The sequence below is a fragment of the Bubalus bubalis genome, chromosome 4 (assembly GCF_019923935.1).
Source record: "Bubalus bubalis isolate 160015118507 breed Murrah chromosome 4, NDDB_SH_1, whole genome shotgun sequence".
Taxonomy (NCBI): domain Eukaryota; kingdom Metazoa; phylum Chordata; class Mammalia; order Artiodactyla; family Bovidae; genus Bubalus; species Bubalus bubalis.
The window spans coordinates 18864982-18891075 of NC_059160.1; the positions used below are offsets into that span (position 1 = coordinate 18864982).

The 26094-nt window shown below is 42.3% G+C and overlaps 1 protein-coding gene across 2 annotated transcripts in view; it reads left to right on the forward strand.

Moving 5' to 3' along the window:
• A2ML1 (alpha-2-macroglobulin like 1) overlaps positions 1-19854 on the forward strand; it is a 48593-nt gene extending 28739 nt beyond the window's left edge. For both annotated transcript variants that reach the window (XM_006069772.4, XM_006069773.4), the window contains exons 24-36: positions 2699-2875; positions 3040-3121; positions 3899-4055; positions 6888-6962; positions 8817-8979; positions 10860-11074; positions 12282-12497; positions 12883-13010; positions 13174-13264; positions 13789-13857; positions 18276-18378; positions 19149-19190; positions 19716-19854. In XM_006069772.4, coding sequence (XP_006069834.4) covers positions 2699-2875; positions 3040-3121; positions 3899-4055; positions 6888-6962; positions 8817-8979; positions 10860-11074; positions 12282-12497; positions 12883-13010; positions 13174-13264; positions 13789-13857; positions 18276-18378; positions 19149-19189 — 1517 coding nt within the window. In that variant the 3' untranslated portion in view covers position 19190; positions 19716-19854. The remainder of the gene's footprint in view (positions 1-2698; positions 2876-3039; positions 3122-3898; positions 4056-6887; positions 6963-8816; positions 8980-10859; positions 11075-12281; positions 12498-12882; positions 13011-13173; positions 13265-13788; positions 13858-18275; positions 18379-19148; positions 19191-19715) is intronic.
• The last annotated feature ends 6240 nt before the right edge of the window (positions 19855-26094 follow it).

Consider the following 26094-nt stretch of genomic DNA (forward strand, 5'->3'; position numbering starts at 1 on the left):
TGGTCCAGTGGTTAAGACAGCATGCATCCACTGCAGGGGGCCTGGATTTGATCCCTGGCCAGGGAACTAAGATCCCACATGCAGTAAGCCAGGACCCAAAAAATAGAGAAACAAAGACAAAAAACAGAAAAGAGACTGGGAAGAGGAAGTTAAAACTCATTAAGTTTTATATGTATTTAGGTTTAGGTCTATAAATTGAGTAGAAGGGAGACAAAATATTTGTGGTAACAATTTAAGAATAAGAACTTTATCCATTTGAATATAATTTTGGAAAGATTCAACCATGTTTAAAAGGGTATGCCACTTCTTTGGGCAAGAAGAGGGAGCAAGTAGGAAAACATGAGCTTGAAAATTGTAAAATTGTATCAAACTGGTTTAGGATCTCAGTTATGCCATTTAATAGCCATGTGACTTTGGATAAGTTAGTGAATGATTTTGGTCCCTCTTTTCCCTTCTATAAGACAGGGATAATAACCTACCTCTCAGGATTGGTGTAAAGATTAAATATAATATAATATCAAGTTCCCAGCACAGTATCTAGCACATAGTAGAAGGCTATATGTGTTATTCTTTCTTTACTCTTATCCCCTACCCAGATCCCTTCCAGGTTAAAATGTCCATTTTTTCTGCATTTGATTCTAGTATAGCACTCACCATCCTGAATTATAACTCACTATCTTTTTGTGTCTTCCACACTGCATTGAGGACTCCTTGAGGTTAAGGGTCCTGTCTATTTATTTACTTAAATATTTTTATTATTTGGCTGCCCTGGATCCTCGTTCCTGCACGAGCTTTCTCTTACTCTCTAGGTGTGGTGCACAGGCTTCTCAGTCTGGTGGATTCTCCTGTTGCGGCGCACAGGCTCTAGGGCGCCCGGGCTTCGGTAGTTGTGGTGCATGGTCTTAGCTGCCCTGTGGCATGTGGAATCTTCCCATATCAGGGGGATCGATTCCCCACATTGGAAGGTGGAGGATAATTGCTTTACAACATTGTGTTGGTTTCTGCCATACAAAATGTCAATCAGTCAAAACTAGGCATATGTCCCCTCCTTCTTGAATCTCCCTCCCATCCCCTACCCCATCCTACCGCTCTAGATTGTCAGAGCACCTGCTTGAGCTCCCTGTGTTATAAATCAACTTCCCACTAGCTCTCTGTTATACGTATGGTAATGTATATGTTTCAATGGCAGGCAGATTCTTAACCACTGGACCACCAGGGAAGTCCCAAAGGCCATGTCTTTTTCATTTTTGTTCTTGGAGCAGTTCTTGCAGTTGGCATTCAGGACATATTTATACATTCAAATTGAGCTCAATGACTGAAATGAAGATGTTCATGAATCACTTACATCAGGCTTCCTGGGTTGTGAAGTCTATGGAAGGGTTGGGAAATTTAACGTGGAAAAGCGTGCCAGGAGGATGTGTGTGTCTGAGTGAGACGTGGTGATTCGAAGGGTGATGTAGTTATATGCAGTGGAGGCACTTAGAGACTGAGACTAAGAATTGCAGGTTTTGGTACATCCCTCATCAGCGTTTTAAAGCCTTGCACTCCTTCAGGTGGCCTATGTATCTGTCTGTGTACTCTAGTACCTTGCACATACCTAATGTTATAGTACTATGTTATAATTGCTTATAATAAGTTAGAATAGTGATGTAGGGACTTGCCAGGTGGTCCAGCAGCCAAGACTCAGAGCTCCTAATGTAGGGGGCCCAAGTTTGATCCCTGGTCAGGGAACTAGATCCCACATGCTGCAACTAAAGATCCTGAATGCTGCAACTGAGACCCAGAGCAGACAAATAAATGAGTAAATATTAATATATTAAAAAAAAAAATTGTGGGACTTCCCTGGTGATCCAGTGGGTAAGAATCCACCTTCAGTGCAGGGAAAGTGAAATGTGAAAGTGAAATGTGAAATGTGAAAGGATTCTACCAGAATCCTAGATTGGATAGCCTTTCCCTTCTCCAGGGTATCTTCCCAAACCAGGGATGGAACCCAGGTCTCCTGCATTGTAGGCAGATTCTTTACCAGCTGAGCCACAAGGAAAGCCCAAGAATACTGCAGTGGGTAGCCTCTCCCTTCTCCAGGGGATCTTCCTGACCCAGGAATCGAACCAGGGTCTCCTGCATTGCAGACAGATTCTTTACCAACTGAGCTGTCAGGGAATGTGGGTTCAATCCCTGGTCAGAGAACTAAAATCCCACATGTCTCTGGGCAACTAAGCCCACATGCCACAACCAAAGCATAGCCAAAAAAAAGAAAGAAGAAAAAAAAGCCAAAACAAAAGAATTGCAGTGTATTGTAATTGCTTGCCCCACTGACTATGGGCTCTTCGAGGTGGAGACTGTTGTCCCTGGAGTCACAGAGTAATGACTCACAAAATGGTAAGTAATATGTGTTCTTTAGAGGGCTTCTCAAGTGGTGCTAGTGATAAAGAACCCACCTGCCAATGCTGGAGACATAAGAGATGTGGGTTCCATCCTTGGGTAGAGAAGATCCCCTAGAAGAGGACATGGCAACCCACTCCAGTATTCTTGCCTGGAAAATCCCATGAACAGAGGAGCCTGGTGGGCTACAGTCCATGGGTTCTCAAAGAGTCAGACATGACTGAAGCAACTTGGCACACATGTATTCATTGAATGATAACTCTTCAGGATCCCTGCTTCTCCCACCATCTTCTCTCTCTTTCCTTTTGGACCCCAGGAGACATCATGGGCACAGCCCTGCAGAACCTGGACAACTTGGTGCAGATGCCAAGTGGCTGTGGGGAGCAGAACATGGTCTTTTTCGCACCTATCATTTACGTCCTGCAGTACCTGGAGAAGACAGAGCTGCTGACGGAGGAAATCTGGTCCCGAGCAGTGGGCTTCCTGAAGCTGGGTGAGCTGGCTCACCCTTTCTTCTTGAACACTTGCTTTGGGGCCTATGGTTGGGTTATTAAGACACAGGGAATTTTGGTATCTGAAGTGTCCCTTATCCTTGCAAGCCATGGGAGTGTTTTTTGAAGTTATCGCTCTCCTCTAAAACCACATCTGGCTTCCCAGGGTACCAGAGGGAACTGATGTACAAACACAGTAATGGCTCCTACAGCGCCTTTGGGGAGCAAGATGGAAATGGAAACACATGGTAATGTTGCCCAATTCCCAGTGAGTTCTGCTCCCCAGAGCATAATTCCAGAACCCTTTGGAATTATTCCTCTATCCTCCGCTGCACCCCATTCTTGCTTTCTATCCTTTACCACTTAAACATATTTTAAAAATAAATTTTATTTTTTTATTTATGGCCATGTTGGGTTTCTGTTGCTCTGTGGGCATTCTCTAGTTTTGGTGTGTGGGGTTTCTCTTGTTGTGGTGTGTGGGTTTCTCTTGTGAAGCACAGGCTCTAGGTGTGGACTCAGCAGCTGTGGTACATGGGCCTTAGTTGCACTGTGGCATGAGGAATCTTCCTGGACCAGGGATGGAACCCCTGTCCCCTGCATTGGCAAGTGGATTCTTATCTGCTGTGCCACCAGGGAAGTCCTCCTCTATCACTTTAATACTATTTATTTCAGCTTCATGTATGGTCAAACCCCTTACCCTTCTCCCTCACCTTGAACCTACCAGTTTTTGTCCCCACGAAGGCCAAGTAAGGCCTCCCTTTTCCAGGCTTACTATGGCATTATGTTTCTTCAACTCCTCTTCTGGAACCACACACCAGAACAAGCTGTAGAACTGTCACACACCCTGGAGGAGGAAATGGCAACCCACTCTAATATTCTTGCCTGGAGAATCCCATGGACAGTGGAGCCTGGTGGGCTATAGTCCATGGGGTGGCAAAGAGTCGGATACGACTGAATCGACTTAACACATTGAACCCTCACCTAGAAATCTGCCTTAATGTGCATTTCCCTCTTTACCCATACAGGCTGACAGCCTTTGTCACCAAATGCTTTGGCCAGGCTCGGCAATTCATCTTCATTGACGACAAGAACATCCAGGATGCTCTTGAGTGGATGGCAGGAAACCAGCTCTCCAGTGGCTGCTACGACAATGTGGGAAAGCTCCTTCACACAGCTATGAAGGTGCGGCCCTGCCCAGGGGCCTGGAGTCCCTGAGAAGAACTTGACCTCTGATTGCACAGAATCAAGACAGCGCTGGCCCGGGGTTTGGTTCTTTAGGTCTCTGGCCTGGCTAAGGGGTGACCTTGGTCAATATTCTTAGCCAGTCTGAGCCTGAGCTTCCATATCTGTAAAATGAGAGTATGTACTAGGATATGGTTCTCAAAGTGCAGTCCCCAGGTTCAGCAGTACCAGCACCACCTGAGAACTTGTTTGAAATGCTAATTCCAGCTCTCACCCCAGACCTAGTCACAGGAACTCTGGGGGATGTGGGCCAGCATTTGTATTTTAACGTAGCCCTCTGGGTGATTCAAACACTTGGTAAAGTTTGAGGACCACTGGACTGGAAGGTCTCTGAGCATTTTACAAACTCCCTAAGTATGAAGCAAAGCCATTTGCTCTGGTGGCGATTCCTAGGCAGCCCAGTGCCTTTTTTTTTTTTTTTTTTAATAATTTTGCTATTAAAAAAAAGTAATTGTTTGTTTATTTTGGCTGGGCTGGATTTTTGCTGCCGCACAGGCTGTTGCCCCAAGGTATGTGGGATCTTAGTTACCCAACCAGGGATCAAACTCACGTCCACTGCATTGGAAGACAGAGTCTTAATCCACCAGGGAAGTCCCCAGCCCAGTGTTTATTGTAAGGGGGTCTACTCTCTGCCAGGCACTATGTACTCCGTTTATTTGATGTTTAATGTTTGTTGTTGTTTAGTTGCTTAGTCGTTTATGACTCTTTATGACCCCATGGACTGCAACCCTGCCAGGCTCCTCTATCCATGGGATTTCCCATGGGTTGCCATTTCCTTTTCTGGGGGATCTTTCTGACCCAGGGATCGAACCCGTGTCTCTTGCATCTCCTGTTTTGGCAGGCAGATTCTTTACCACTGAGCCACCTGGGAAGCCCATTTAATGTTTACAACAAATCAATATGCTAAGTCCTAGCATGGGGCTTCCCAGGTGGCTCAGTGGGTAAAGAATCCACCTGTGACGCAGGAGATGTGAGTTTGATTCCTGGGTCGGGAAGATTCCCCTGGAGAGCATGGCAACCCACTCTAGTATTTGTGTCTAGAGAATCTCATGGATAGAGGAATCTGGCAGGGCATAGTCCATAGAGTCACAAAGTGTTGGACATGACTGAAGCAACTGAGCACGCACACACAAGTCCTGGTACCATTTTTAATTCCATTTTACAGATGAAGAAACTAGGTGCAGGGGTTAAGTAAAGTGCCCGAGGTGATTTTTTGTGGGTGCAGGACTGTCATTTGAACCCCAGCAGTTGGACTCCAGGGGCATTGCTTGCCTCCATTCACTGCAATGCCTCCCAACACAGGGTGAGGTGCTGGGGTGTGAGTAGCTCTTGTTCAATTCAGAACAGACCCAGTGAAAGAAAGACTGAACCAACTTTCCTGGAGAGATCATTATTGCTATTCCAGGCCCTGGATTAAAAATCTTGAGTGTTGAAAACAAAATCTGTGTATGATTCATTAGTATTCCTTATGCAAGGTCCTTGCAGTGTCCCCCATATGTATAGTACAAGCCTGGATGTGACTAGAACAAGATTCTAGAGGTTTTTCCTCCTCCTGTCTTACCAGAGCTGGCCAGTCCATCAAGAAACACATCATTTGTCTTGTCAAGTTTGGTGGTTTGGTCCTTAGTGGGAGCTCTGGACTTAAACTCCTTGGGCTCAAATCCCAGCCCTTCAGCTTATATTGGCTGTGTATTCTTGAACAAACTATTTCACCTTTTTAAGTGTTTGTTCTTTTATCTATTGAACAAAGATCATAATTTAGATTATATTTTTTTTTTAAAGAAAAGACTAATATTCTTCTGTGAACGTCATTAATCAAGGACGGGTGTCACCCAATGTCTCCTGGAAAAGAGGCTGGGCTTTGTGCCACTTGAGGGGAACATTCATCTGGGGAGGCTCAGATTCAGTAAAAACCTGAGAATAAGAAATTCTCAGATTCTTCGTATCCCCTGCTTCCTTCTTTAAAAAAAAAAAAATCTGTTATGCTTCGTAACCCCTTCTCTTGGGTTTCCTAAATACCCACTCAGAGCTGAAGACCTCATGTTACTTCTTGAAGGTTACTTGAAGGTCACTGTTGGAGGCTGTGCGTCACTGAAGTCCCTCCAGTCCTCCTCCCCGCCCCCACCCACTGTCTGTCCTGGAGTCTTGAGGTCGAGTCAGCCTGTGGAAAGGAGCACTTTTTATTTTCTTAATTCAAAAATTGAGGAGTGGAATGGGATGGGAGGTGGGACAGAGGTTCAACAGGGAGGGAACATATGTATACCTATGACTGATTAATGTTGATGTATGGCAGAAACACAATATTGTTAAGCAATTATCCTTCAGGTAAAAAATAATAATAAATAAATAATTTTGTTTTAATTGGAAGATAATTGCTTTACAATGTTGTGTTAGCTTTTGCTATACAACAGTGGGAATTAGGTACATGAGTATATAAGTCCCCCTCCCTCTTGAGCCTTCCTTCTACCTCCCTCCCACCCTCCCACCCCCATCTCACTCCTTTAGGTCATCACAGAGCACTGAGCTGAGCTCCCTGTGCTATACAGCAGCTTCCCACTAGCTATGTATTTTACACAAACTAGTGTATTATATGTCAACGCTACTCTCCCAATTCATCCCACCCTTCCCCCGCCCCTGTGTCCACATGTCCGTTCCCTGCATGTGCTAATTCATCTGTTCAGAGGGGACACCTTTTTGTAGTTTGTAGTTTGCACACAATTCTTGCACATGCTGGCTGCAGCCTTGACTTCCTGTCTCCCTGTCTCCTTCCAGGGTGGAGTTGATGATGAGGTCTCCTTGACTGCCTACATCACGGCTGCATTGTTGGAGATGGGCAAGACCACAGATGTGAGTTTCTCTAGCTCCTCCCCTTGACACTCTCCGGATCATGCCTATTTCTAGAGAAAGTTACCTAGTTTTGTCCCTCTCCAGCCAATAAAGGACAGAAATGATAGGGACCTAACAGAAGCAGAAGATATTAAGAAGAGGTGGCAAGAATACACAGAAGAACTATACAAAAAAGATCTTCATGACCCAGATAATCACGATGGTGTGATCACTCACCTAGAACTAGACATCCTGGAATGTGAAGTCAAGTGCGACTTAGGAAGCATCACTACGAACAAAAAGCTAGTGGAGGTGATGGAATTCCAGTTGAGCTATTTCGAATCCTGAAAGATGATGCTGTGAAAGTGCTGCATTCAATATGCCAGCAAATTTGGAAAACTGAGCAGTGGCCAAGGGACTGGAAAAGCTCAGTTTTCATTCCAATCCCAAAGAAAGGCAATGCCAAAGAATGCTCAAACTACTGCACAGTTGCACTCATCTCACACACTAGTAAAGTGATGCTTAAAATTCTCCAAGCCAGGCTTCAGCAATACATGAACTGTGAACTTCCAGATGTTCAAGCTGGTTTTAGAAAAAGCAGAGGCACCAGAGATCAAATTGCCAACATCCACTGGACCATTGAAAAAGCAAGAGAGTTCCAGAAAAACATCTATTTCTGCTTTATTAATTACGCCGAAGCCTTTGACTGTGTGGATCACAATAAACTGTGGAAAATTCTGCAAGAAATGGGAATACCAGACCACCTGACCTGCCTCTTGAGAAACCTGTATACAGGTCAGGAAGCAACAGTTAGAACTTTTGCTTGGAACATGCAACAACAGACTGGTTCCAAATTGGGAAAGGAGTACGTCAAGGCTGTATATTGTCACCCTGTTTATTTAACTTATATGCAGAGTACACATGAGAAATGCTGGGCTGGAGGAAGCATAAGCTGGAATCAAGATTGCTGGGAGAAATATCAATAACCTCAGATATGCAGATGACACCACCTTTAGGGCAGAAAGTGAAGAAGAACTAAAGAGCCTCTTGATGAAAGTGAAAGAGGAGCGTGAAAAAGTTGGCTTAAAGCTCAACATTCAGAAAACAAAGATCATGGCATCCGGTCTCATCACTTCATGGCAAATAGGTGGGGAAACAGTGGAAACAGTGGCTAACTTTATTTTTCTGGGCTCCAAAATCACTGCAGATGGTGATTGCAGCCATGAAATTAAAAGACACTTACTCCTTGAAAGGAAAGTTATGACCAACCTAGATAGCATATTCAAAAGCAGAGACATTACTTTGTCAATAAAGGTCTGTTTAGTCAAGGCTATGGTTTTTCCAGTGGTCATGTATGGATGTGAGAGTTGGACTATAAAGAATACTGAGTGCTGAATAATTGATGCTTTTGAACTGTGGTGTTGGAGAAGACTCTTGAGAGTCCCTTTGACTGCAAGGAGATCCAACCAGTCCATCCTAAAGGAGATCAGTCCTGGGTGTTCTTTGGAAGGAATGATGCTAAAGCTGAAACTCCAGTACTTTGGCCACCTGAAGCGAAGAGCTGACTCATTTGAAAAGACCCTGATGCTGGGAAAGATTGAAGGCAGGAGGAGAAGGGGACGACAGAGGATGAGATGGTTGGATGGCATCACTGACTCAATGGACATGGGTTTGGGTGGACTCTGGGAGTTGGTGATAGACAGGGAGGCCTGGCTTGTTGTGGTGCATGGGGTTGCAAAGAGTCAGACACGACTGAGTGACTGAATTCAGAACCGAGAACCTTTTAAACTGAAAGGAGGGTATGGTGACTTCCTTATCACCTCCACTTTTTAAAGGAATGCCTTCTAATTTCAGTTCTTTATCTTTACTTTTCAGGACCCAATGGTGAGTCAGGGGCTGCAGTGTGTCAAGAGTTCCGTTTCCTCCACCACCAACCTGTACACACAGGCCCTCCTTGCTTATACGTTCTCTCTGGCTGGGGACATGAACATCAGAAACATTCTTCTGGAAAAGCTATATCAACAGGCTATTGTCTCAGGTATGTTGGCCATGTTAGCTTTTGCTTTGTTTTTTGCCACACTGCATAGTATGCAGAACTTCCCAGACCAGGGATCAAACCCACTTGGATGCCAGGGAAGTCTTTTTTATTTTTTGTCATGATATGTGGCTTGCAGGATCTTAGTTCCCTGACCAGGGATCGAACCCAGGTCTAAAACAGTGAACCCAGGTCTAAAAAGCTCTGAGTCCCAACCACTGGACTCCCACGGAAGTTCCAGTTTTTTTGAAATTGTGAAAAGATGTGAAAAATTTCCCTAGTCTCTGTAGTCGCGCACATGTTCATTTCTAGGATTCATTTTAGTAAAAGTTAAGTCATAAAATCACTACTAAGAGTTTTGTGGGAAAACCCCTGAAAGTCCTCAAAGAGCATGTTATATTTTTAACATGAAGAGAAAATAGATGGTAGAAGCAGGTCAGAAAATGTACTGGCATTGGAGAATCCCTAGTTTAACAGTTCTTTGGTGTAAAGCCACTGAGGCTGATGGGGTAAGATGAACTTAGAGATTTCTCGAGGTCCTTCTCAAACTTCGGATATATTTAAGAATAATTTGCAATATTCTGGGAATTTGCTATTGGTCCAGTGGCTAAGACTCAGCACTTTTACTACTCTAAGATCCCTAAGATCCTGAAAGCCCTGTGGCATGGCCCAAAAAAATTAGATATTCTAACAGATCTTGTAAATAAAATATTAATGCTCTTTATTTAAAATTATACTTCCAGGCATAAATTTAATCTCAGCTTTCATTTATACAAGTGTCATTGCTGAATTGTACTCTCATCAGGGCTCTGGGTAGATATTTGGCCTGTGTATAAGCAACTCCAGTCCAGGAACGGGGGTCTCAGACAGTGGGTGGAGTTATACCTGCTCAGGTATATATCAACTTAATGTAATCATCTTTTCCTCATTACCTTGCATTGTAGGCTCACATGTTTTCTTTTGTTCTTCCACTTAGATTACCTCCTTTGGGCTATGTATTTATTATCTCTGAACTTATATATTTATATTAAAAATTAATTTTTTGGCTGTGTCAGGTCTTAGTTGCAGTATGCAGGATTTTTCGTTGAGGCTCACGGACTCTCTAGTTGCAATGTGGGCTTAGTTGCTCTGTGTCATGTGGGACCTTAGTTCCCTGACCAGGGATCGAAACTTTGTCCCCTGTGTTGCAAGGCATATTCATAACAACTGGACCACCAGCGAAATCCCTAAACTTATATTTAGTAAGACTTCTAGCTTCCACTCCTCATTTCAACTTGTTGTTCTTTATCTTCAAGTTACTGTTGTGACTGTCACAGAAATGGGATTTGACCTCATCATCTACTTGCTTGCTCTCATTAGCATTTCTTCTGTGGTTTCTCAGCATTTTTATGCATATTCTCCCATATGTTATCATTTCTGGAGGCATTTATTGATGCTCCCAGCTTCACCCAGGGGAATTCTGTGTGGGTGTACACACATGCACACACAGACACAAATTCTTGCATATACATTATGGCCAATAAATCAGAAGATTTGAGAAATATTTTTTTCTGACTGATGATTACTTTTTGGTTGTTACTTTATCTGATTTGGGGCTTCCCAGGTGGCTCAGCAGTGAAGAATCCACCTGCCAGTGAAGGAGACATGGGTTCAATCCCTGGGTGGGGAAGAGCCCCTCAAAAAGGAAATGGCAACCCATTACAATATTCTTGCCTTGAGAATTCCATGGACAGAGGAGTCTGGTGGGCCACAGTCCACAGGGTCACACAGAGTCAGACATGACTGAAGCAACTTGGCACACTTGGTGCACACACATTTACAAAGTGAAAATAGGAAAGTCATTTCCTTCCAAGACTTTCCTAATCATGCTTTTTTCTCCATAGGAGAGTCCACTCACTGGAGCCAGAAACCTGCTCCGACTTCAGATGCCAGGCCTTGGTCTCAGCCTGAGCCTGTGGATGTGGAACTCACGGCCTATGTATTACTGACCTTGCTTAGCAAAGAGGACCTGACTCAAAAGGAGCTAGGCAAGGCCACCAGCATAGTGGCTTGGTTGGCCAAACAGCGAAATGCATATGGGGGCTTCTCTTCCACTCAGGTAAATAGCTTGTTCTTGTGCCTTTTATCAGGTAGGATTGGATCCCACATGGAGAGAGAGGAAAAACGATCACCCTTGCCCTCTAGGTCTGGGGACTAATCATTCTACAGAAAGGGAGAAAAATCATGTTTGAAAAAGACATAGAAGGATTCATAAAATTAGGTCATATGAGCACATAAATAGTACTATACGTATTTAAGTCTTAGTTTGTAGGGTAGGAAACATCACAAGATCCATGTTTTACATGTAAAGAGGACATGTATAATTATGGCTAAATTTACATAGTCACAAATTGGAAAGCCAGTTATGGGGTCTGTAAGCATAAAGGCACGACTTTACGGGCGTACCTCCTTCTTCTATTTCAAGTATTGGAAATCTGGTAAGACATAGTCTTTAAAAAGTTTACAATCTAGAAGGAAAGCTAGGAAAAGTTGTATATATACAAAGTAGGATCTGTCTTATTCCCAGAAGATGAAAAGATTGTCACATGGCATAATGGTTAAGGAGCTTCCCAGGTGGCTCAGACGGTAAAGAATTTGCCTGCAGTGCAGGAGACCTGGGCTCAGTCTCTGGGTTGTGAAGATCCCCTGAAGAAGGGAATGGCAACCCACTCCAGTATTCTTGCCTGGAGAATCTCATGGACAGAGGAGCCTAGTGGGCTTGAGTCCATGGGGTGGCAAAGAGTCAGACATGACTGAATTACTAACACACACACACACACACACACACACACAATGGCTAAGAAGCCTTGTCCTTCAAGGATGGATTTTCCAAGGATCCCCTGATACCCTGTGTCACAGAAGATTTTTATGCAATTAAATAACTTGGAAGAACATGCAGTTTTTAGGGCTATCAAGCTACTGCTGTTTCCTCCCCAAATAAGGAGACTGCAAAACAGCTATTAAACAATGATCCACTCACTCCTAATAATAACCTGTTCTGAAGCTAGGCTTCATTGCTAAGTATAAATATATGAAATTAAGCCTGACAACCTATGATGTCTGATAATAACTTGATGGTGATTTTCTATGCAGGTAAGATGTGATTTCTATGTGAGCTTTCCCAGCATGGCTAAATGTGGATCTTCGAGTCTTAGAGGAGGTATCATTCAAACTAGCAAACACTAATCAGGTGTCTAGGCTTGAGGGTTGTTGGAAGTTACTTCCAGTGGCTCACAAAACAGTAAGTACGTGCCTATTGTTGTCAGGACACCGTGGTGGCTCTCCAAGCTCTCGCCAAGTATGCCACCACTGCCTACGTGCCGTCGGAGGAAGTCAACCTGGCAGTGAAATCCGCTCAGAATTTCCAGCACACCTTCAATGTTCAAGCTGCCAACCGTCTGGTGTTCCAGCAGGAGATGTTGCCCCATATCCCTGGGGTGTACACCTTGGAGGCCTCAGGCCAGGGCTGTATTTATGCGCAGGTAAGCAGAGCTCTGGGCTTCCCAGGTGGCTCAGTGGTAAACTATCCACCTGAAATGCAAGAGACATGGGTTCAATCCCTGGGTTGGGAAGATCCCTAGAAGAAAGAAATGGCACCCAACTTCAGTATTCTTGCCTGGAAAATCCCATGGACAGGGACGCTTGGTGGGTGACAGTCCCTGGGGCCGCAGAATCAGGCACAACTGAGAGACAAAGCTGAGCTCCAGCAGGATTAGTGTGAGTTGGGGAGGAGAGTCTGAGAGTATCTCAACCTCCAGCAGAAAATCTTCTCTATCTTATTTGTAAGGACAGTCATTTAAACCATACAATCTTTAAAATTCTCCCCAACTCTGATTTCTCCAACTGTTTTTTGTTTCCTCCAACTAGACGGTGCTGAGATATAATATCCTCCCTCCGAAAAGTGTGGAGGCCTTTAGTCTTAGTGTGAAAACAACGGGATCTCAGTGTAAGCAACATACTTCACTTGGATCCTTGGTGCTGACGATCCAAACCAGGTGAGGAGAGCAGAGAGGGGTTGGGGGACATCTAGAATAGGGTGACTGAGCTGGAGTGTGTGTGTATGTGTGTGTGTGTGTGTGTGTGTGTGTATTGTGAACACACAGGGTGCTGAGAGGGAAGACAATGGGCTGACACAGGTTTGCTTCTTTCTGCCCTCAGTTATGTGGGGAGTCGCAGCTCTTCCAATATGGCTATTGTGGAGGTCAAGATGCTTTCTGGATTCAGTCCTGTGGAGGGCACCAATCAGCTAGTAAGTTGCTTCTGTTTTCTAGTTTTGAAGGGAGACTAATGATCATAGCTTTTAATTATCATTAAAAACTGGTGAGTTGGGCATGATGGTTTATACATGCAACTAACTCATGATTATAGTTTCTAAATGGGCTACAAAGATACATTGAGTATATGAGATTGAGGGCAGGTAGAGAAGACGGCAACAGAGGATGAGATGGTTGGATGGCATCGTCAACTCGATGGACATGAGTTTGAGAAAGCTCCTGGAGATGGTGAAGGAGAGGGAAGCCTGGTGTGCTGCAGTCCATGGGATTGCAAAGAGTCATACATGACTGAGTGACTGAACATAAATAGGCTGATATGTTTAGTTATATCAAACTGATATGCCAGTTACTGTCTTGGTTCCTTTTTCTTATGTTTTTCCATGTTAAGAAAACGTATATTGCTTTTGTAACCATGGCAGAGCTTTGCAAGATGACCTTAGAGGATAAGAAAGGCTCTGGCTCTCAGTCTCTCTCTTTTTTTTCATCCTTTCTTATTCAGCTTCTCCAGCAACCACTGGTGAAGAAGGTTGAATCTGAAATTGACACACTCAACATCTACTTGGAAGAGGTATGGGGTCAGGAACTGAAGCAAAGTGCTTAAGTGCCATGTGTCTTTTCGCTTCCCTTCTAATGTAAATGTACTAGTGTCACACACATGAGGTTGAGCAACCTGGGAGGGTAAGTGTTCACAACCACTTTGGAGTCAGCCCTGTATAGTTTCTTTTGGAACAACTCTGGTGAGTGAACAACTCTGGGGCTTCCCTTGTGGCTCAGATGGTAAAGAATCTGCCTGCAATGCAGGAGAACTGAGTTTGATCCCTAGATTGGGAAGATCCCTTGAAGAAGGGAATGGCAACCTACTCCAGTATTCCCACCTGGAGAATTCCATGGACAGAGGAGCCTGGGATCACAAAGAGTTGGACATGATTGAGAGACTAACATACACACACACTGGTTAGTGTATCAGAACAACCCTGAAATCATGATGCCATAGTTTAAATGATGCTTTCATACACACCTTCCCTGAGTCTCACATACCACCCCTCCTTCTATGTAAGGAGACTGAGGCTGAAGTGATTGAGTAGGTGGGCTTCTCAACTCATCCTTTTTGTCAGGAGTCAAGGTGGGAGTTGAACCTGGGGATACTAATTTCCACAACACCATTCCTAAGACTGCAGTGGCCAGATGGTCTGTGTACCAAGCCAGATTTGTCAGTCAGCTTCTAACTCAAGACATCAAGTCTAACGGTCTAAAAGCCAATCATGATTATATCTGTGACTATTTCCTTTTTTCTGTGTATCTTTTCCCCTTTTCTCTTTACCAATATCATCAGAGCGCAATCTTATTCACATTTAACAAAAGTTACTTTTGGCTTTATTTCTCTTCTCTGTTGTTCTTTGTTATTTGATTATTTGGTTTTGGTGCTCTGTTTAATTAATTTCTTCCTTTTTAAAAATTATTATTTTTGGGCCCAAGGCCTGAGGGATCTTAGTTCCTGGACCAGGGATTGAATCCTGGTTCATGTAGTGAAAACACTGTGTTGTAACTACCAGACCACCAGGGAACTCCTTCTTTGTTTTGGACTGAAAACAGGAGAAAAGGATATTTTCTGTCATTCTTTTTCTAACTTCTTAAATTGAATGCTAAATTTGTTTATTTTTAATCTCTCATTTTCTGATTAATTTAAACTATAAATTTCCTTCTGTGTATATTCTTTGTCCAACAATTTTTGACATGCACTGTTTTCTTTAACAACTTACTTTATATTTTAATTTTTTGAAAATTCATGGGATATTTAAAGCCACTTTTTTGTTACTAATTTCTAATTTTATTGCACTATGGTCTGAGATCATGATAGTGAGCTTCTAAAATGCATTGGGTTTTTTTTTTGTTATCTAGTATGTGGTCTGTTTTTGGAAATGTTCATTGTGTGCTACAAAAGAATATCCAGGTCCTTTCTCTTGGGTCAGAAAGACCCTCTGGAGAAGGAAATGGCGACCCACTCCAGTACTCTTGCTTGGAAAATTCCATGGATGGAGGAGCCTGGTAGGCTGCGGTCCTTGGGGTCGCAAAGAGTCGGACACGACTGAGTGACATCACTTTCTCTTTTTCTTTCTCTTCTCTTGGGTATGGATTTATCTAGATCTAAAAGTCCAAAATGATTATTTCTGTTGCTCATACCTTTGTTATCCCTGCTTATTTTTTCTGCTCCATCTATCAGTTTTTCGAAATTTGTCAAAATTTGTAATTACAGTGGTTGATTGGTCCTTTATCCATTTAGCTATGCTAATTCTGTCAGTCATTTCTTGATATATTTTTTGATTATATAATTAGGGTTGTATGTTTTATGAACATATCTTTTTAAATTTCCTTTTTATTAGTATATACTGTCCTTCATTTACATTATATATATCTATATATATTTCTTTGCCTTAGATTTCTACACACATGTGTACTTTTTTTCCTTTGCCTTAGATTCTGTCTGATCAGATATTAAGTCTGCTATCCCAGCTTTCTTTTGGTGTATATTAGTCATTTGCTTTAAATCTTTATGATAAATAAAATGATTGATGAGAGCAGTGGTTCCAAAGATGTTTTTTCAGGACCCCTCCATACTCTTAAATGATCTCAAAGAGCTGATGATAGCGTGGGTTACATCTATTTATCTTATTAGAAAAGATAATGTCTTATCCTATTAGAAACTAAAAATGAGAAAAACATTAAATTATTTATTAAGCTATTTAAAAACAATAGTAATAAGCTCACAACATTTTAATATAACATTTCATGAAAAATGTATTTCCCAAAACAACAAAAAAATTAGTGAGACTAGCAGATTGTTTTACATTTTTGCTTTAATATCTAGCTTAATCAGAGAGAGTGAAATTCTCCGGTCTGCTTTGGCATTCAATCTGTCGAAATATCACACATCAAGTAGTCCCCTTCCACTAGTACAGTGAAAGAGAATGAGAATGAAAAAAAGTGAATACTGTCTTAGTATTAGCCCTGGGATTTCTTTGGAAGGAATGATGCTAAAGCTGAAACTCCAGTACTTTGGCCACCTCATGCGAAGAGTTGACTCATTGGAAAAGACTGTGATGCTGGGAGGGATTGGGGGCAGGAGGAGAAGGGGATAACAGAGGATGAGATGGCTGGATGGCATCACTGACTCGATGGACATGAGTCTGAGTGAACTCCGGGAGTTGGTGATGGACAGGGAGGCCTGGCGTGCTGCAATTCATGGGGTCGCAAAGAGTCGGACATGACTGAGCGACTGAACTGAACTGAATTGATTATTCCCAAAATAATTCTGCTCTCACAAATTGCCAGATAGTCTTGGGCATTCCTGAGAATTCCCAGACCATGTTTTTAGAAGCCCTGTACCCACTCCAAGAGAAGGCAATGGCAACCCACTCCAATACTCTTGCCTGGAAGATCCCATGGACCGAGGAGACTGTTAGGCTACAGTCCATGGGGTCGCACAGAGTCAGACACAACTGAGCGACTTCACTTTCACTTTTCACTTTCATGCATTGAGGGAGGAAAGGGCCACCCACTCCAGTATTCTTGCCTGGAGAATCCCATGGACAGAGGAGCCTGGCAGTCTGCAGTCCATGAGGTCTTGAATAGTCAGACAGAACTGAATGAATAAGTACACAGAACATATCTAAAAAAATCTCTTTCAAAATTTCTTCCACTTCAGCATTTATAACTTCGTGTCTAAATTTATAACATAAACCTTACTTTTTCTATTAGAGTAATTTATGCAATTGTCTTGAACTCTCCATTCATTTATTCAACAAACAGTTTTTGAGCAATCAACATATACCAGATACTCTTCAACATGATAGAGATGTGGCAATAAAAGTCATAGACATGACTCCTGTCCTCATGGAGCTGATATTCTAATGGAGAGACAAACAATATGCAAATTAAAAAATACATAATATGCACAAACATACATATTTAGGAATAGTTTTAGTAGTCATCAGTGCTATGTAGGAGTGTGGTGGGGCTAAGCCAGGATGTGACTTTTATTTTATTTTATGTATTTGCCTGCACTGGGTCTTAGTTGTGGCACTCAGGATCTTTGAACTTCATTGTGACATGCAGGGTCTTTAGTTTCGGCATGTGAGCTCTTAGTTGCGGCATGTGGGATCTACTTCCCTGACCAGGGATCGAACCCAGGCCCCATGCATTGGGAGCTCAGAGTCTTAGCCACTGGACCACCAGAGAAGTCCAGTGTGACTGTTTTAAAGTCAGGTGGCCAAGAAAGGCCTCTGTGAGGAGATGTCATTGGATGAGAGAGCTGAATGAAGAGAGAAAACCAATTGTATGTATAAAGCTGTTGAAGGATAACGGAAGCTTCTGTTCCTTTGGCCACTGCACTTAATTTAGTAGAGGAGCTGTAGCTTAGACCAGACCAAGAGTGGACCCATTTTACAGAAGGACCAGGAAACTGTAAGATGCTGAGAAGAAAGCCAGAAAGACAGCAGGAGGCAATTTTGGGAGTGGCAAGAAGCAGAGGTAGAAGGGTTTCAGGAAATCTGTGTGAAGACAGCAAGAGTCTTTCTTTCTTTTTTTTTTTTTTTCCATTTTTTAATTTATTTTAATTGGAGGCTAATTACAATATTGTGGTGGTTTTTGCCATACATTCACATGAATCAGCCATGGGTGTACATGTGTTCCCCATCCTGAACCTCCCTCCCACCTCCCTCCCCATTCCATCTCTCAGCATCATCCCAGTGCACCAGCCGTGAGCACCCTGTCTCATGCACTGAACCTGGACTGGGGATCTATTTCACATATGATAATATGCATGTTTCAATGCTATTCTGTGAAATCATCCCACCCTCGCCTTCTCCCACAGAGTCTAAAAGTCTGTTCTTTACATCTGTGTCTTTTTCAGCAAGAGTTTTTCAATCTCCACATTGCAGAGATGTTATTTTCACTTTTGTTTTAATGGGATGTTTGTCTGTCTTATAGCTCGGGAAGGAAACTCAGACCTATACCTTCACCATCAGCCAAAGTGTGTTGGTCACCAACCTCAAACCAGCAACCATCAAAGTCTATGACTACTACCTGCCAGGTGAGGGCCCAGATTTACCTGCATCTCCTGACATATTTCTGCCTCCTTTTTCATGATCTCTCTCTTAATTTTCCAAATACTCTTTTCCAAGCCAAGTGCACATCATTATCTGATCTCCTAACACACTTTGATTCAGTTATATGCCATTTTTAAAAAGTCTTCTGACCTAGACATATTTTATACAATGTGGTCCATAGACCAAAAGAACAGTATTCTCTAAGGACCATTCTTAATATGTTTGCTTAGATGAATAATTTACTGCAAGCATGCAAATATTAGTCATTGAAAACTTGCTATATTCTGAATATGCTCATAACCTATAGAAATCTTTTGGAAAGGGTTAAAGCAGTAACTTTTGTTCTAAATGGATTTTTTTTAACAGTAGCTTTTAAAATTTATTTATTTGAATTAACTTATTTTATTTTTGGTTCTACTGGGTCTTCATTACTGTGTGTGGGCTTTTTCTAGGTGCAACAAGCAGGGGCTACTCTTTGTTGTGGTGTGTGGGCTTCACATTGTGGTGGCTTCTCTTCTTGTGGAGCTTGTGCTGTGGAGCGCGGGCTCAGCGGTTGTGGCCTACCGGCTTAGTTGCTCTTTGGCATGTGGGATCTTCCTGGACCAGGGATTGAACCCGTGTCTCCTGCACTGGCAGGCGGATTCTTCTTATCCACTGTACCACCAAGGGAGTCCTAAACTGATAACTTTTATGTAGTTTCTCTCTGAATGTATGAGGTCTGCAATATAATGATATATGTTATTTAATTTTACAGATGAACAGGCAACAATTCAGTATTCTGATTCCTGTGAATGAGGTAAGCCCAAAAGAGAGAAGGGTGGGCTTTGGGGATTGGGTGGTAATATTTAAAAATTAAGGAGTACTTCTGAGTTACTAGTATTATCTTTTAGAAGCTTATATTTGATAAAAATAAACTTTCCTTTTTTGTCCTGAATTCTTTTATTTAAAAAAATTGAGGTATAGTTGTACACTATGTCCTGAACTCCTGGAAAGAAGAGTAATCATCTCTATTGTTCACACCAGAAAAAGTTAATAGTGGTAGTTGTATGAAGGGGTTCTATGTGATTTTTAAAACCACTGGTTTTTTATTTTTCCTAGCTGAAAAATTTTCTAATTATTAATTATATATCTTTTTATATAAATATACTAAAGCAAAAGTAAAGATGACTTGATTCTACTTCCCTGAGATAACACTCTTACTAATAATCCCATCCCGTGTTTTGAGAGATTCTTTTTTTTTTCCTAGACAGAAAAAAGCTCCTCTATAATTGTGAAGACTTTCTGAGTATCATGATATCTTCTGTCTTTGTCTTTCCCCCAGGAGAGAAGTTGGAAAGAGACAAAGAAATCCTCCATGATGTCACTGAACAGCATTCTTCTGTCTCTGAAAGCAGAACTCATTCAGTCAAACAATTTGATTCCTCTTCTTAAAAAATAAAATGTAACCAAGTTAAACTGAAGATTGAATTGACTCTGTGAGGTGATTGATGAATTGGGCAGCATTCCATCTAGCAAGCAGAAGGATGCTCCAAGGCATTGTTGTTGTTGTTCAGTTGCTAAGTCCTGTCTGATTCTTTGCGACCCCATGGACTGCAGCACCCCAGGCTCCTCTGTCCTCTGATATCTCCCAGAGTTTGCTCAGATTCATGTCCACTGAGTCGGTGATGCTGTCTAATCATCTCATCCTCTGCTGCCCCCTTCTTCTCTTGCCCTCAGTCTTTCCCAGCATCAGGGTTTTTTCCCTGTGAGTCAGCTCTTTGCATCAGGTGGCCAAAGTTACTGGAGCCTCAGCTTCAGCCTCAGCCCTTCCAATGAATATTCAGAGCTGTACAAAAGGAAATTAGCAAAAGAAAAGAAAGGATTATTTTTAGGCCAGGACATCTTCTTTTAGCGGGGGTTGGAGGGGAGAGAATGACAAGGGTTTTACCACATAGATGGATGGAGAGGGCCCACGTGGCAGATGATCTCATTGGTGGTGAGCAGAAAACTCTGGAATAGTTGATTAAGATTACATTCTGGGGGAAGGTCAAGACTGCAAGTAGGTCAGGTATTACATTTAGGGTTGGTATCAGGGGCTTTAGCACAAGTGACACCATTTTGGGCCTGTGGTTATTCTCTTTAACAGTCTGACTAGTGAGTGGGTAATGGATGTGCAGATCTGAACCTCAGCTACTTTCTATGGCTTTACAGGGGCAGAGGTGCCAGAATAAAGTGCTGGGGAAGATGGCCTAGGAATCACCACACGCTGGAGGAATTGTACAGGAAAGCTCCTTGGGGTAGGATCATTGGTTTAACCATTATGTTGAGCCATCTGGGAGTCTCCAGAAAGGAGATGATGGTAGAGGTGTTCCAGGGAACACAAAAATGTCTTCCTGGAGTTTAAATCTAAGGGAAGATGTGATTTAGGTATTTGGGAATAGACTAAAAAGATTCTTTTTTCTTCTCTTTGAAAAGAAAATTTGTGCACTTGACTGCATATTTCCAAGGATACCAAAGGTTCTGTTTAAATCTGATGATTATTCTTTAATAAAAACTCACATTATAGTTTCTTCTTTAAAACTTTTGACCCAGACTTCGCCAAGATTCGAGTTAAGTATTCAGAGAGCAATCCAAAGAGAATCGTAATTAAGGGCTTGCATTCAGCCAGTTGTCACTGCAGGGCAAACAGTGATCAATAACAAGAAAAGTGGCTGCCAGAGTTCCCTTACTTAGTGGCTTTGCTTTTGTTCAGCCTTTTCCCATTTGGGTTACCTGTCACAGGGTAATCTTCCTTGGGGAAATGTTTTTGTTTTGGAAACAAGTTTGGAGGCAATGGGAATAGCAGTGGAAGATAAATGATATTTAAACAGAGAAGATTCTCAAGGTAATTACACCCTTTTACCCTGGATCTCCACACTCTGATCTTGCTCCTCTAGGTCAGAAACTCAGACCAAAGAATCAGGGAAAAGTAAGTCCATGATGTAGAGATATTTCCCTAAACCCAAAGGAATGAACTGTTTGTTCCTTATCTCCACCACCCTAGAGGTTGCCCTGCTCCTCCTAGGAGTTCTCAAAGTGAGAGAAGATGGAGAATGTATCCCAGAAGGCCATCTCTAATCCTGCCTTACCCTTTGGTATCATGGGAAGAGAACAGAGAACCCTAAAGAGGGCAGTCATGGGACTTCCCTGGTGGTCCAGTGGGTAACATTCTGCACTCCCAGTGTAGGAGGCCCAGGTTCAATTGCTGGTAACTAGATCCCACATGTAACAACTAAAGATTAAAGATCCTAAGTACCGCAACAAAGACTGGCACAACCATATAAATATAAATAAATAAATATTAAAAAAAAAAAAAGGAAATCGTGAATGCTCCTCCTACCCAATGAAAGTTCCAGCCCCCTACTTTTGGGTCTGTAGTTCCTGCCAAAACTTCTCCTTTTTTGCAATGGACAGATGCAGTGGTCTTCAAGATTTAGGAAGTTATGTCTGGACAAAAAAACCCAAATCAAATGATTATAAGAACAATTCTTGTATCTTTTGGATGGAAAGAATTATCTCATGATTTAGGACCATCAACTATATTGAATGAAGAGAGGTTCATGAGAAAATTCACATCATTCAACTTATTGAAATATAAACATCTGTGCATATTTGAGAAGCAAGGTGATTTTAAGGATTAAATAGCTTTGCCTGGAGAATCCCAGGGACAGAGAAGCCTAGTGGGCTGCCGTCTATGGGATCGCACAGAGTCGGACATGACTGAAGCGACTTAGCAGCAGCAGCAGCAGCATTAAAGTGATAGGGAACTTTCCTGGTGGTCCACTGGCTAAGACTCCAATGCAGGGAGCCTGGGTTTGATCCTTGGTCAGGGAACTAAATCCCACATGTCACAACTAACAGTCTATATCCTGCAGCTAAAGATCCTGCATGCTACAATGCAGACCCAGAACAGCCAAATAAATAACATTTTTTAAAAAAGTGACAGTGTTCTAGTATATATGGTTAAATATTCAATACATGCCTTTATTAATATGCCAGGTACCTTGCCTGTCCTGGGAATACAAAGATAAACGAGGAGCTCACAGACTAGTGGAACGAGAAAACAAACACATTAACGCTGTGATACAGTGTGACAAAAAATAACGATAGAACAAGTACACAAAGCTATGGGAGCAGAGAGGAGAGGTGTCTTCCCAGGCCAAGGTGATGGGGTGTCAGGAAAGACTTCTTCAGATTGGTGTCTGAGCTGGATGAGCAACAAGCAGGAAAAGAGGGAGCAAGTTTGGACAAAGTGAGTAAAGAGAAGTGAAGTGTTAGTTGCTCAGTCATGTGCGACGCTTTGCGACTCCATGGACTGTAGCCCGTCAAGCTCCTCCGTCCATGGGCTTCTCCAGGCAAGGATACTGGCATGGGTTGCCATTTCCTTCTTCTGGGGATTTTCCTGACCCAGGGATCGAACTCGAGTCTCCTGCACTGTAGGCAGTTTCTTTACCATCTGAGCCACCAGGGAAGCTTGGGCTACATATGAAAGACAAAGGAGGAGAAGAAAGCATGGTATTTCACAGGAGTAGTTCAGTGTCCTCCTGTGTGGTATATTTGTGTGTGTGTGTGTGTGTGTGTGTGTGTGAGTAGTAAGAGGTTAGGTCAAGAATTGCTTTTTAGAATGATCATTCTAGCAACAGAGTAAAGAATGGAGTAGAGAATGGTAAAGCTGGGACTTCCCTGGTGGTCCAGGGGTTAAGATCCTGCACTTCCAATGCAGAGGGCAAAAGTTCAGATCCTGGTGGGGGAACTAAGATCTCACATGCCTCAAGGCTCAGCCAAAAAAAATAAAACAAAAAGAGTAAAACTGAAGTCCTCAAAATCATTTAGGAGGCAATACAGCAGTCCAGGTAAGAACTGGTAAACTGGCAGTGGGGGTGAAGACGAGGGGACTTATTCAAAAGTTACTCACTGAGGAGACAGCCTCAGGAAGACACAGGGATATCAAAGACAAAATATACCAGACAATTAAGCAAATGGTTTTATTCAGGCTGTTGCAATGGAGAACATGTTCATTAACGAAGACAGTCTCATGGAAAAGAAAAGGGACCTGAGATTTTACAGAAGGAAAACTTAGGGCGTCGTGTATGGAACTTATTGCTGTCATGAGACTTTTCAGAGAATATACAAGAATAGCATGATTCTTTGCTTTGAGCTGTTTTCCTTGACACCAAAGGTTTTGGGGTTTGGAAAACAAAAGGATGGTAGGATTTCTTAACTGGCTTATTTTCCAGGAACACAGGCTCAGATAAAACTCGATCCTGTCAATGACTGATTGGATGTAAGACAATAGAGTCATGGAAGTGTCTGGGAAGCTATCAGGATGCTAAACTGTAAGAGAGGAAAATCTTTTCCTCTACCCTCTTAGATTCAGTGACTGGGGCCTGTGAATAAATTGGCAAAAGATAGATTAACAGAAGAAAAGGCTTATTTCGTGTTCACGTCATTGTTTGAATGGAAAAAAAAAAAAAAAGGAAAACCCAAAGAAGCAGTCAAGCCTAATTTAAGAGAAATGACAAAACAAAGGAAAAGGGATTTAGGCTTCTAGGGGTTGACAATGGTGGGATGGTAAATATACAGGCAAAAAGGAATAGGAGATGAGGGTTATTTTAGTAAGGTTTTTTTATGAAGATGAAAGTCAATGCCACTTAAAAATGTTTATTTATTTGGTTGTGCCAGGTCTTAGTTGTGGCATGCAGAATTTTCACTGTGGCATCCGAGATCTTTAGTTGCAGTATACAAACTGTTAATTTCAGCATGTAAGATCTAGTTCCCTGACCAGGGATTGAACCCAGGCCTCCTGCATTGGGAGCTCGGAGTTTTAGCCACTGGACAACCAGGGAAGACCCAACCTTTCCAAATTTTTGAATAGGAATTACTCATAGAATTTCTCAGTACATGGTCATCATCTTGAATATGCAAGAATGTATCCTGTGACAAAGCCCCTCATCAGTGCAATCCTCCCATATTAGTGGTCTTGAGTCTATGGGGTCGCACAGAGTCGGACACGACTGAAGCGACTTAGCAGCAGCAGGGAGGGACAGCTCTGTACTATTTTTTAGTTTTTAGGAGATGTAATTTAGACTGTTTTCTGAATCCTGGATAAAGTTCATGAACTGCTCACCATTGGCAGAAGATAGAATTATAGTTTATTTAGAATTAAAAATGTCTTTAGAATCTTCTAGTAACTAAAAAAATGAGGAAACAGACACAAAGAACAGAACTCTTTATTATATCCAAGACTAGCTGCACAGGAGACCTGAGGGCTGTGGAAACTGAACAGGCTGTAGTATCACAGAAAATCTGATGTGCTAATGTGTCTCCCTAACAATGGGCTTTCTGCAGTGTGTGGAAGGTGGAGATGATTTGAAACAAAGGACAAGATACCTTGGCTCCTTTAAAAAAAAACAAACAAAAAAAAAAAAACACAGAAAAACTGTTTCTCTGGAGAAATTCTGGACAAATGTTCAGAGAGGGTCTCTTACCCTGGGGATGAGGAATTTCTTTAATTAGGTCTCAGTTTTGCTCCCCAGGAAGGACGCACCAGTTCCTGTTCTCTATGACTGTGGCTCCACCCTCTGGGAGATCCTTCTATGCTCATTTCCTCCTCGGCCTCATCTGAAGAGAGCATCGGACCACTGAGCAGGTTTACATCACCTGCAGAAGCTGAAGTCCAGGAGTCATTATCCAATCCCAAATACTCACAGATTTCTTTTTTTTTTTAATTGAATTTTTATTTTCTATTGGGATATAGTCGACTTACTCCCAAGTTTCTTAATTCATGGTCATGGTTTCAAAATTTAGGTGGCTTCCTAATCTTCTTAAAAATTAAAAAAATTTTTTTTCTTTTTTTTTGTGGTATAGTTGCTTTATAAGTTATGTTAGTTTTTGCTGTACAACCACATGAATCAGCTATAAGTATATATATATATATATACATATACACACACACACACATACATATATCCCCTCCCTCTGGAACGTCCCTCCCACACCCCTTCTTATCTTTTTATTCTTGTTAGCTCTATATGTCAATAGTCATATCTGTATTTCTTTTTTCTAAGACTTACCTCTTGGGACTTCCCTGGTGGTCCAGTGATTAAGACTCCATGCTCCCTATGCAGGGGGCACAGGTTCAATCTCTGGTCAGGAAACTATGATCTCACATACTGCACAGATCAGATCAGTCGCTCAGTCGTGTCCGACTTTTTGCGACCCCATGAATTGCAGCACGCCAGGCCTCCCTGTCCATCACCAACTCCCGGAGTTCACTCAGACTCACGTCCATCGAGTCAGTGATGCCATCCAGCCATCTCATCCTCTGTCGCCCCTTTCTCCTCTTGCCCCCAATCCCTCCCAGCATCAGAGTCTTTTCCAATGAGTCAACTCTTTGCATGAGGTGGCCAAAGTACTAGAGTTTCAGCTTCAGCATCATTCCTTCCAAAGAAATCCCAGGGCTAATCTCCTTCAGAATGGACTGGTTGGATCTCCCTGCAGTCCAAGGGACTCTCAAGAGTCTTCTCCAACACCACAGTTCAAAAGCATCAATTCTTTGGTGCTCAGCCTTCTTCACAGTCCAACTCTCACAGCCATACATGACCACAGGAAAAACCATAGCCTTGACTAGACGAACCTTTGTTGGCAAAGTAATGTCTCTGCTTTTAAATATGCTATCTAGG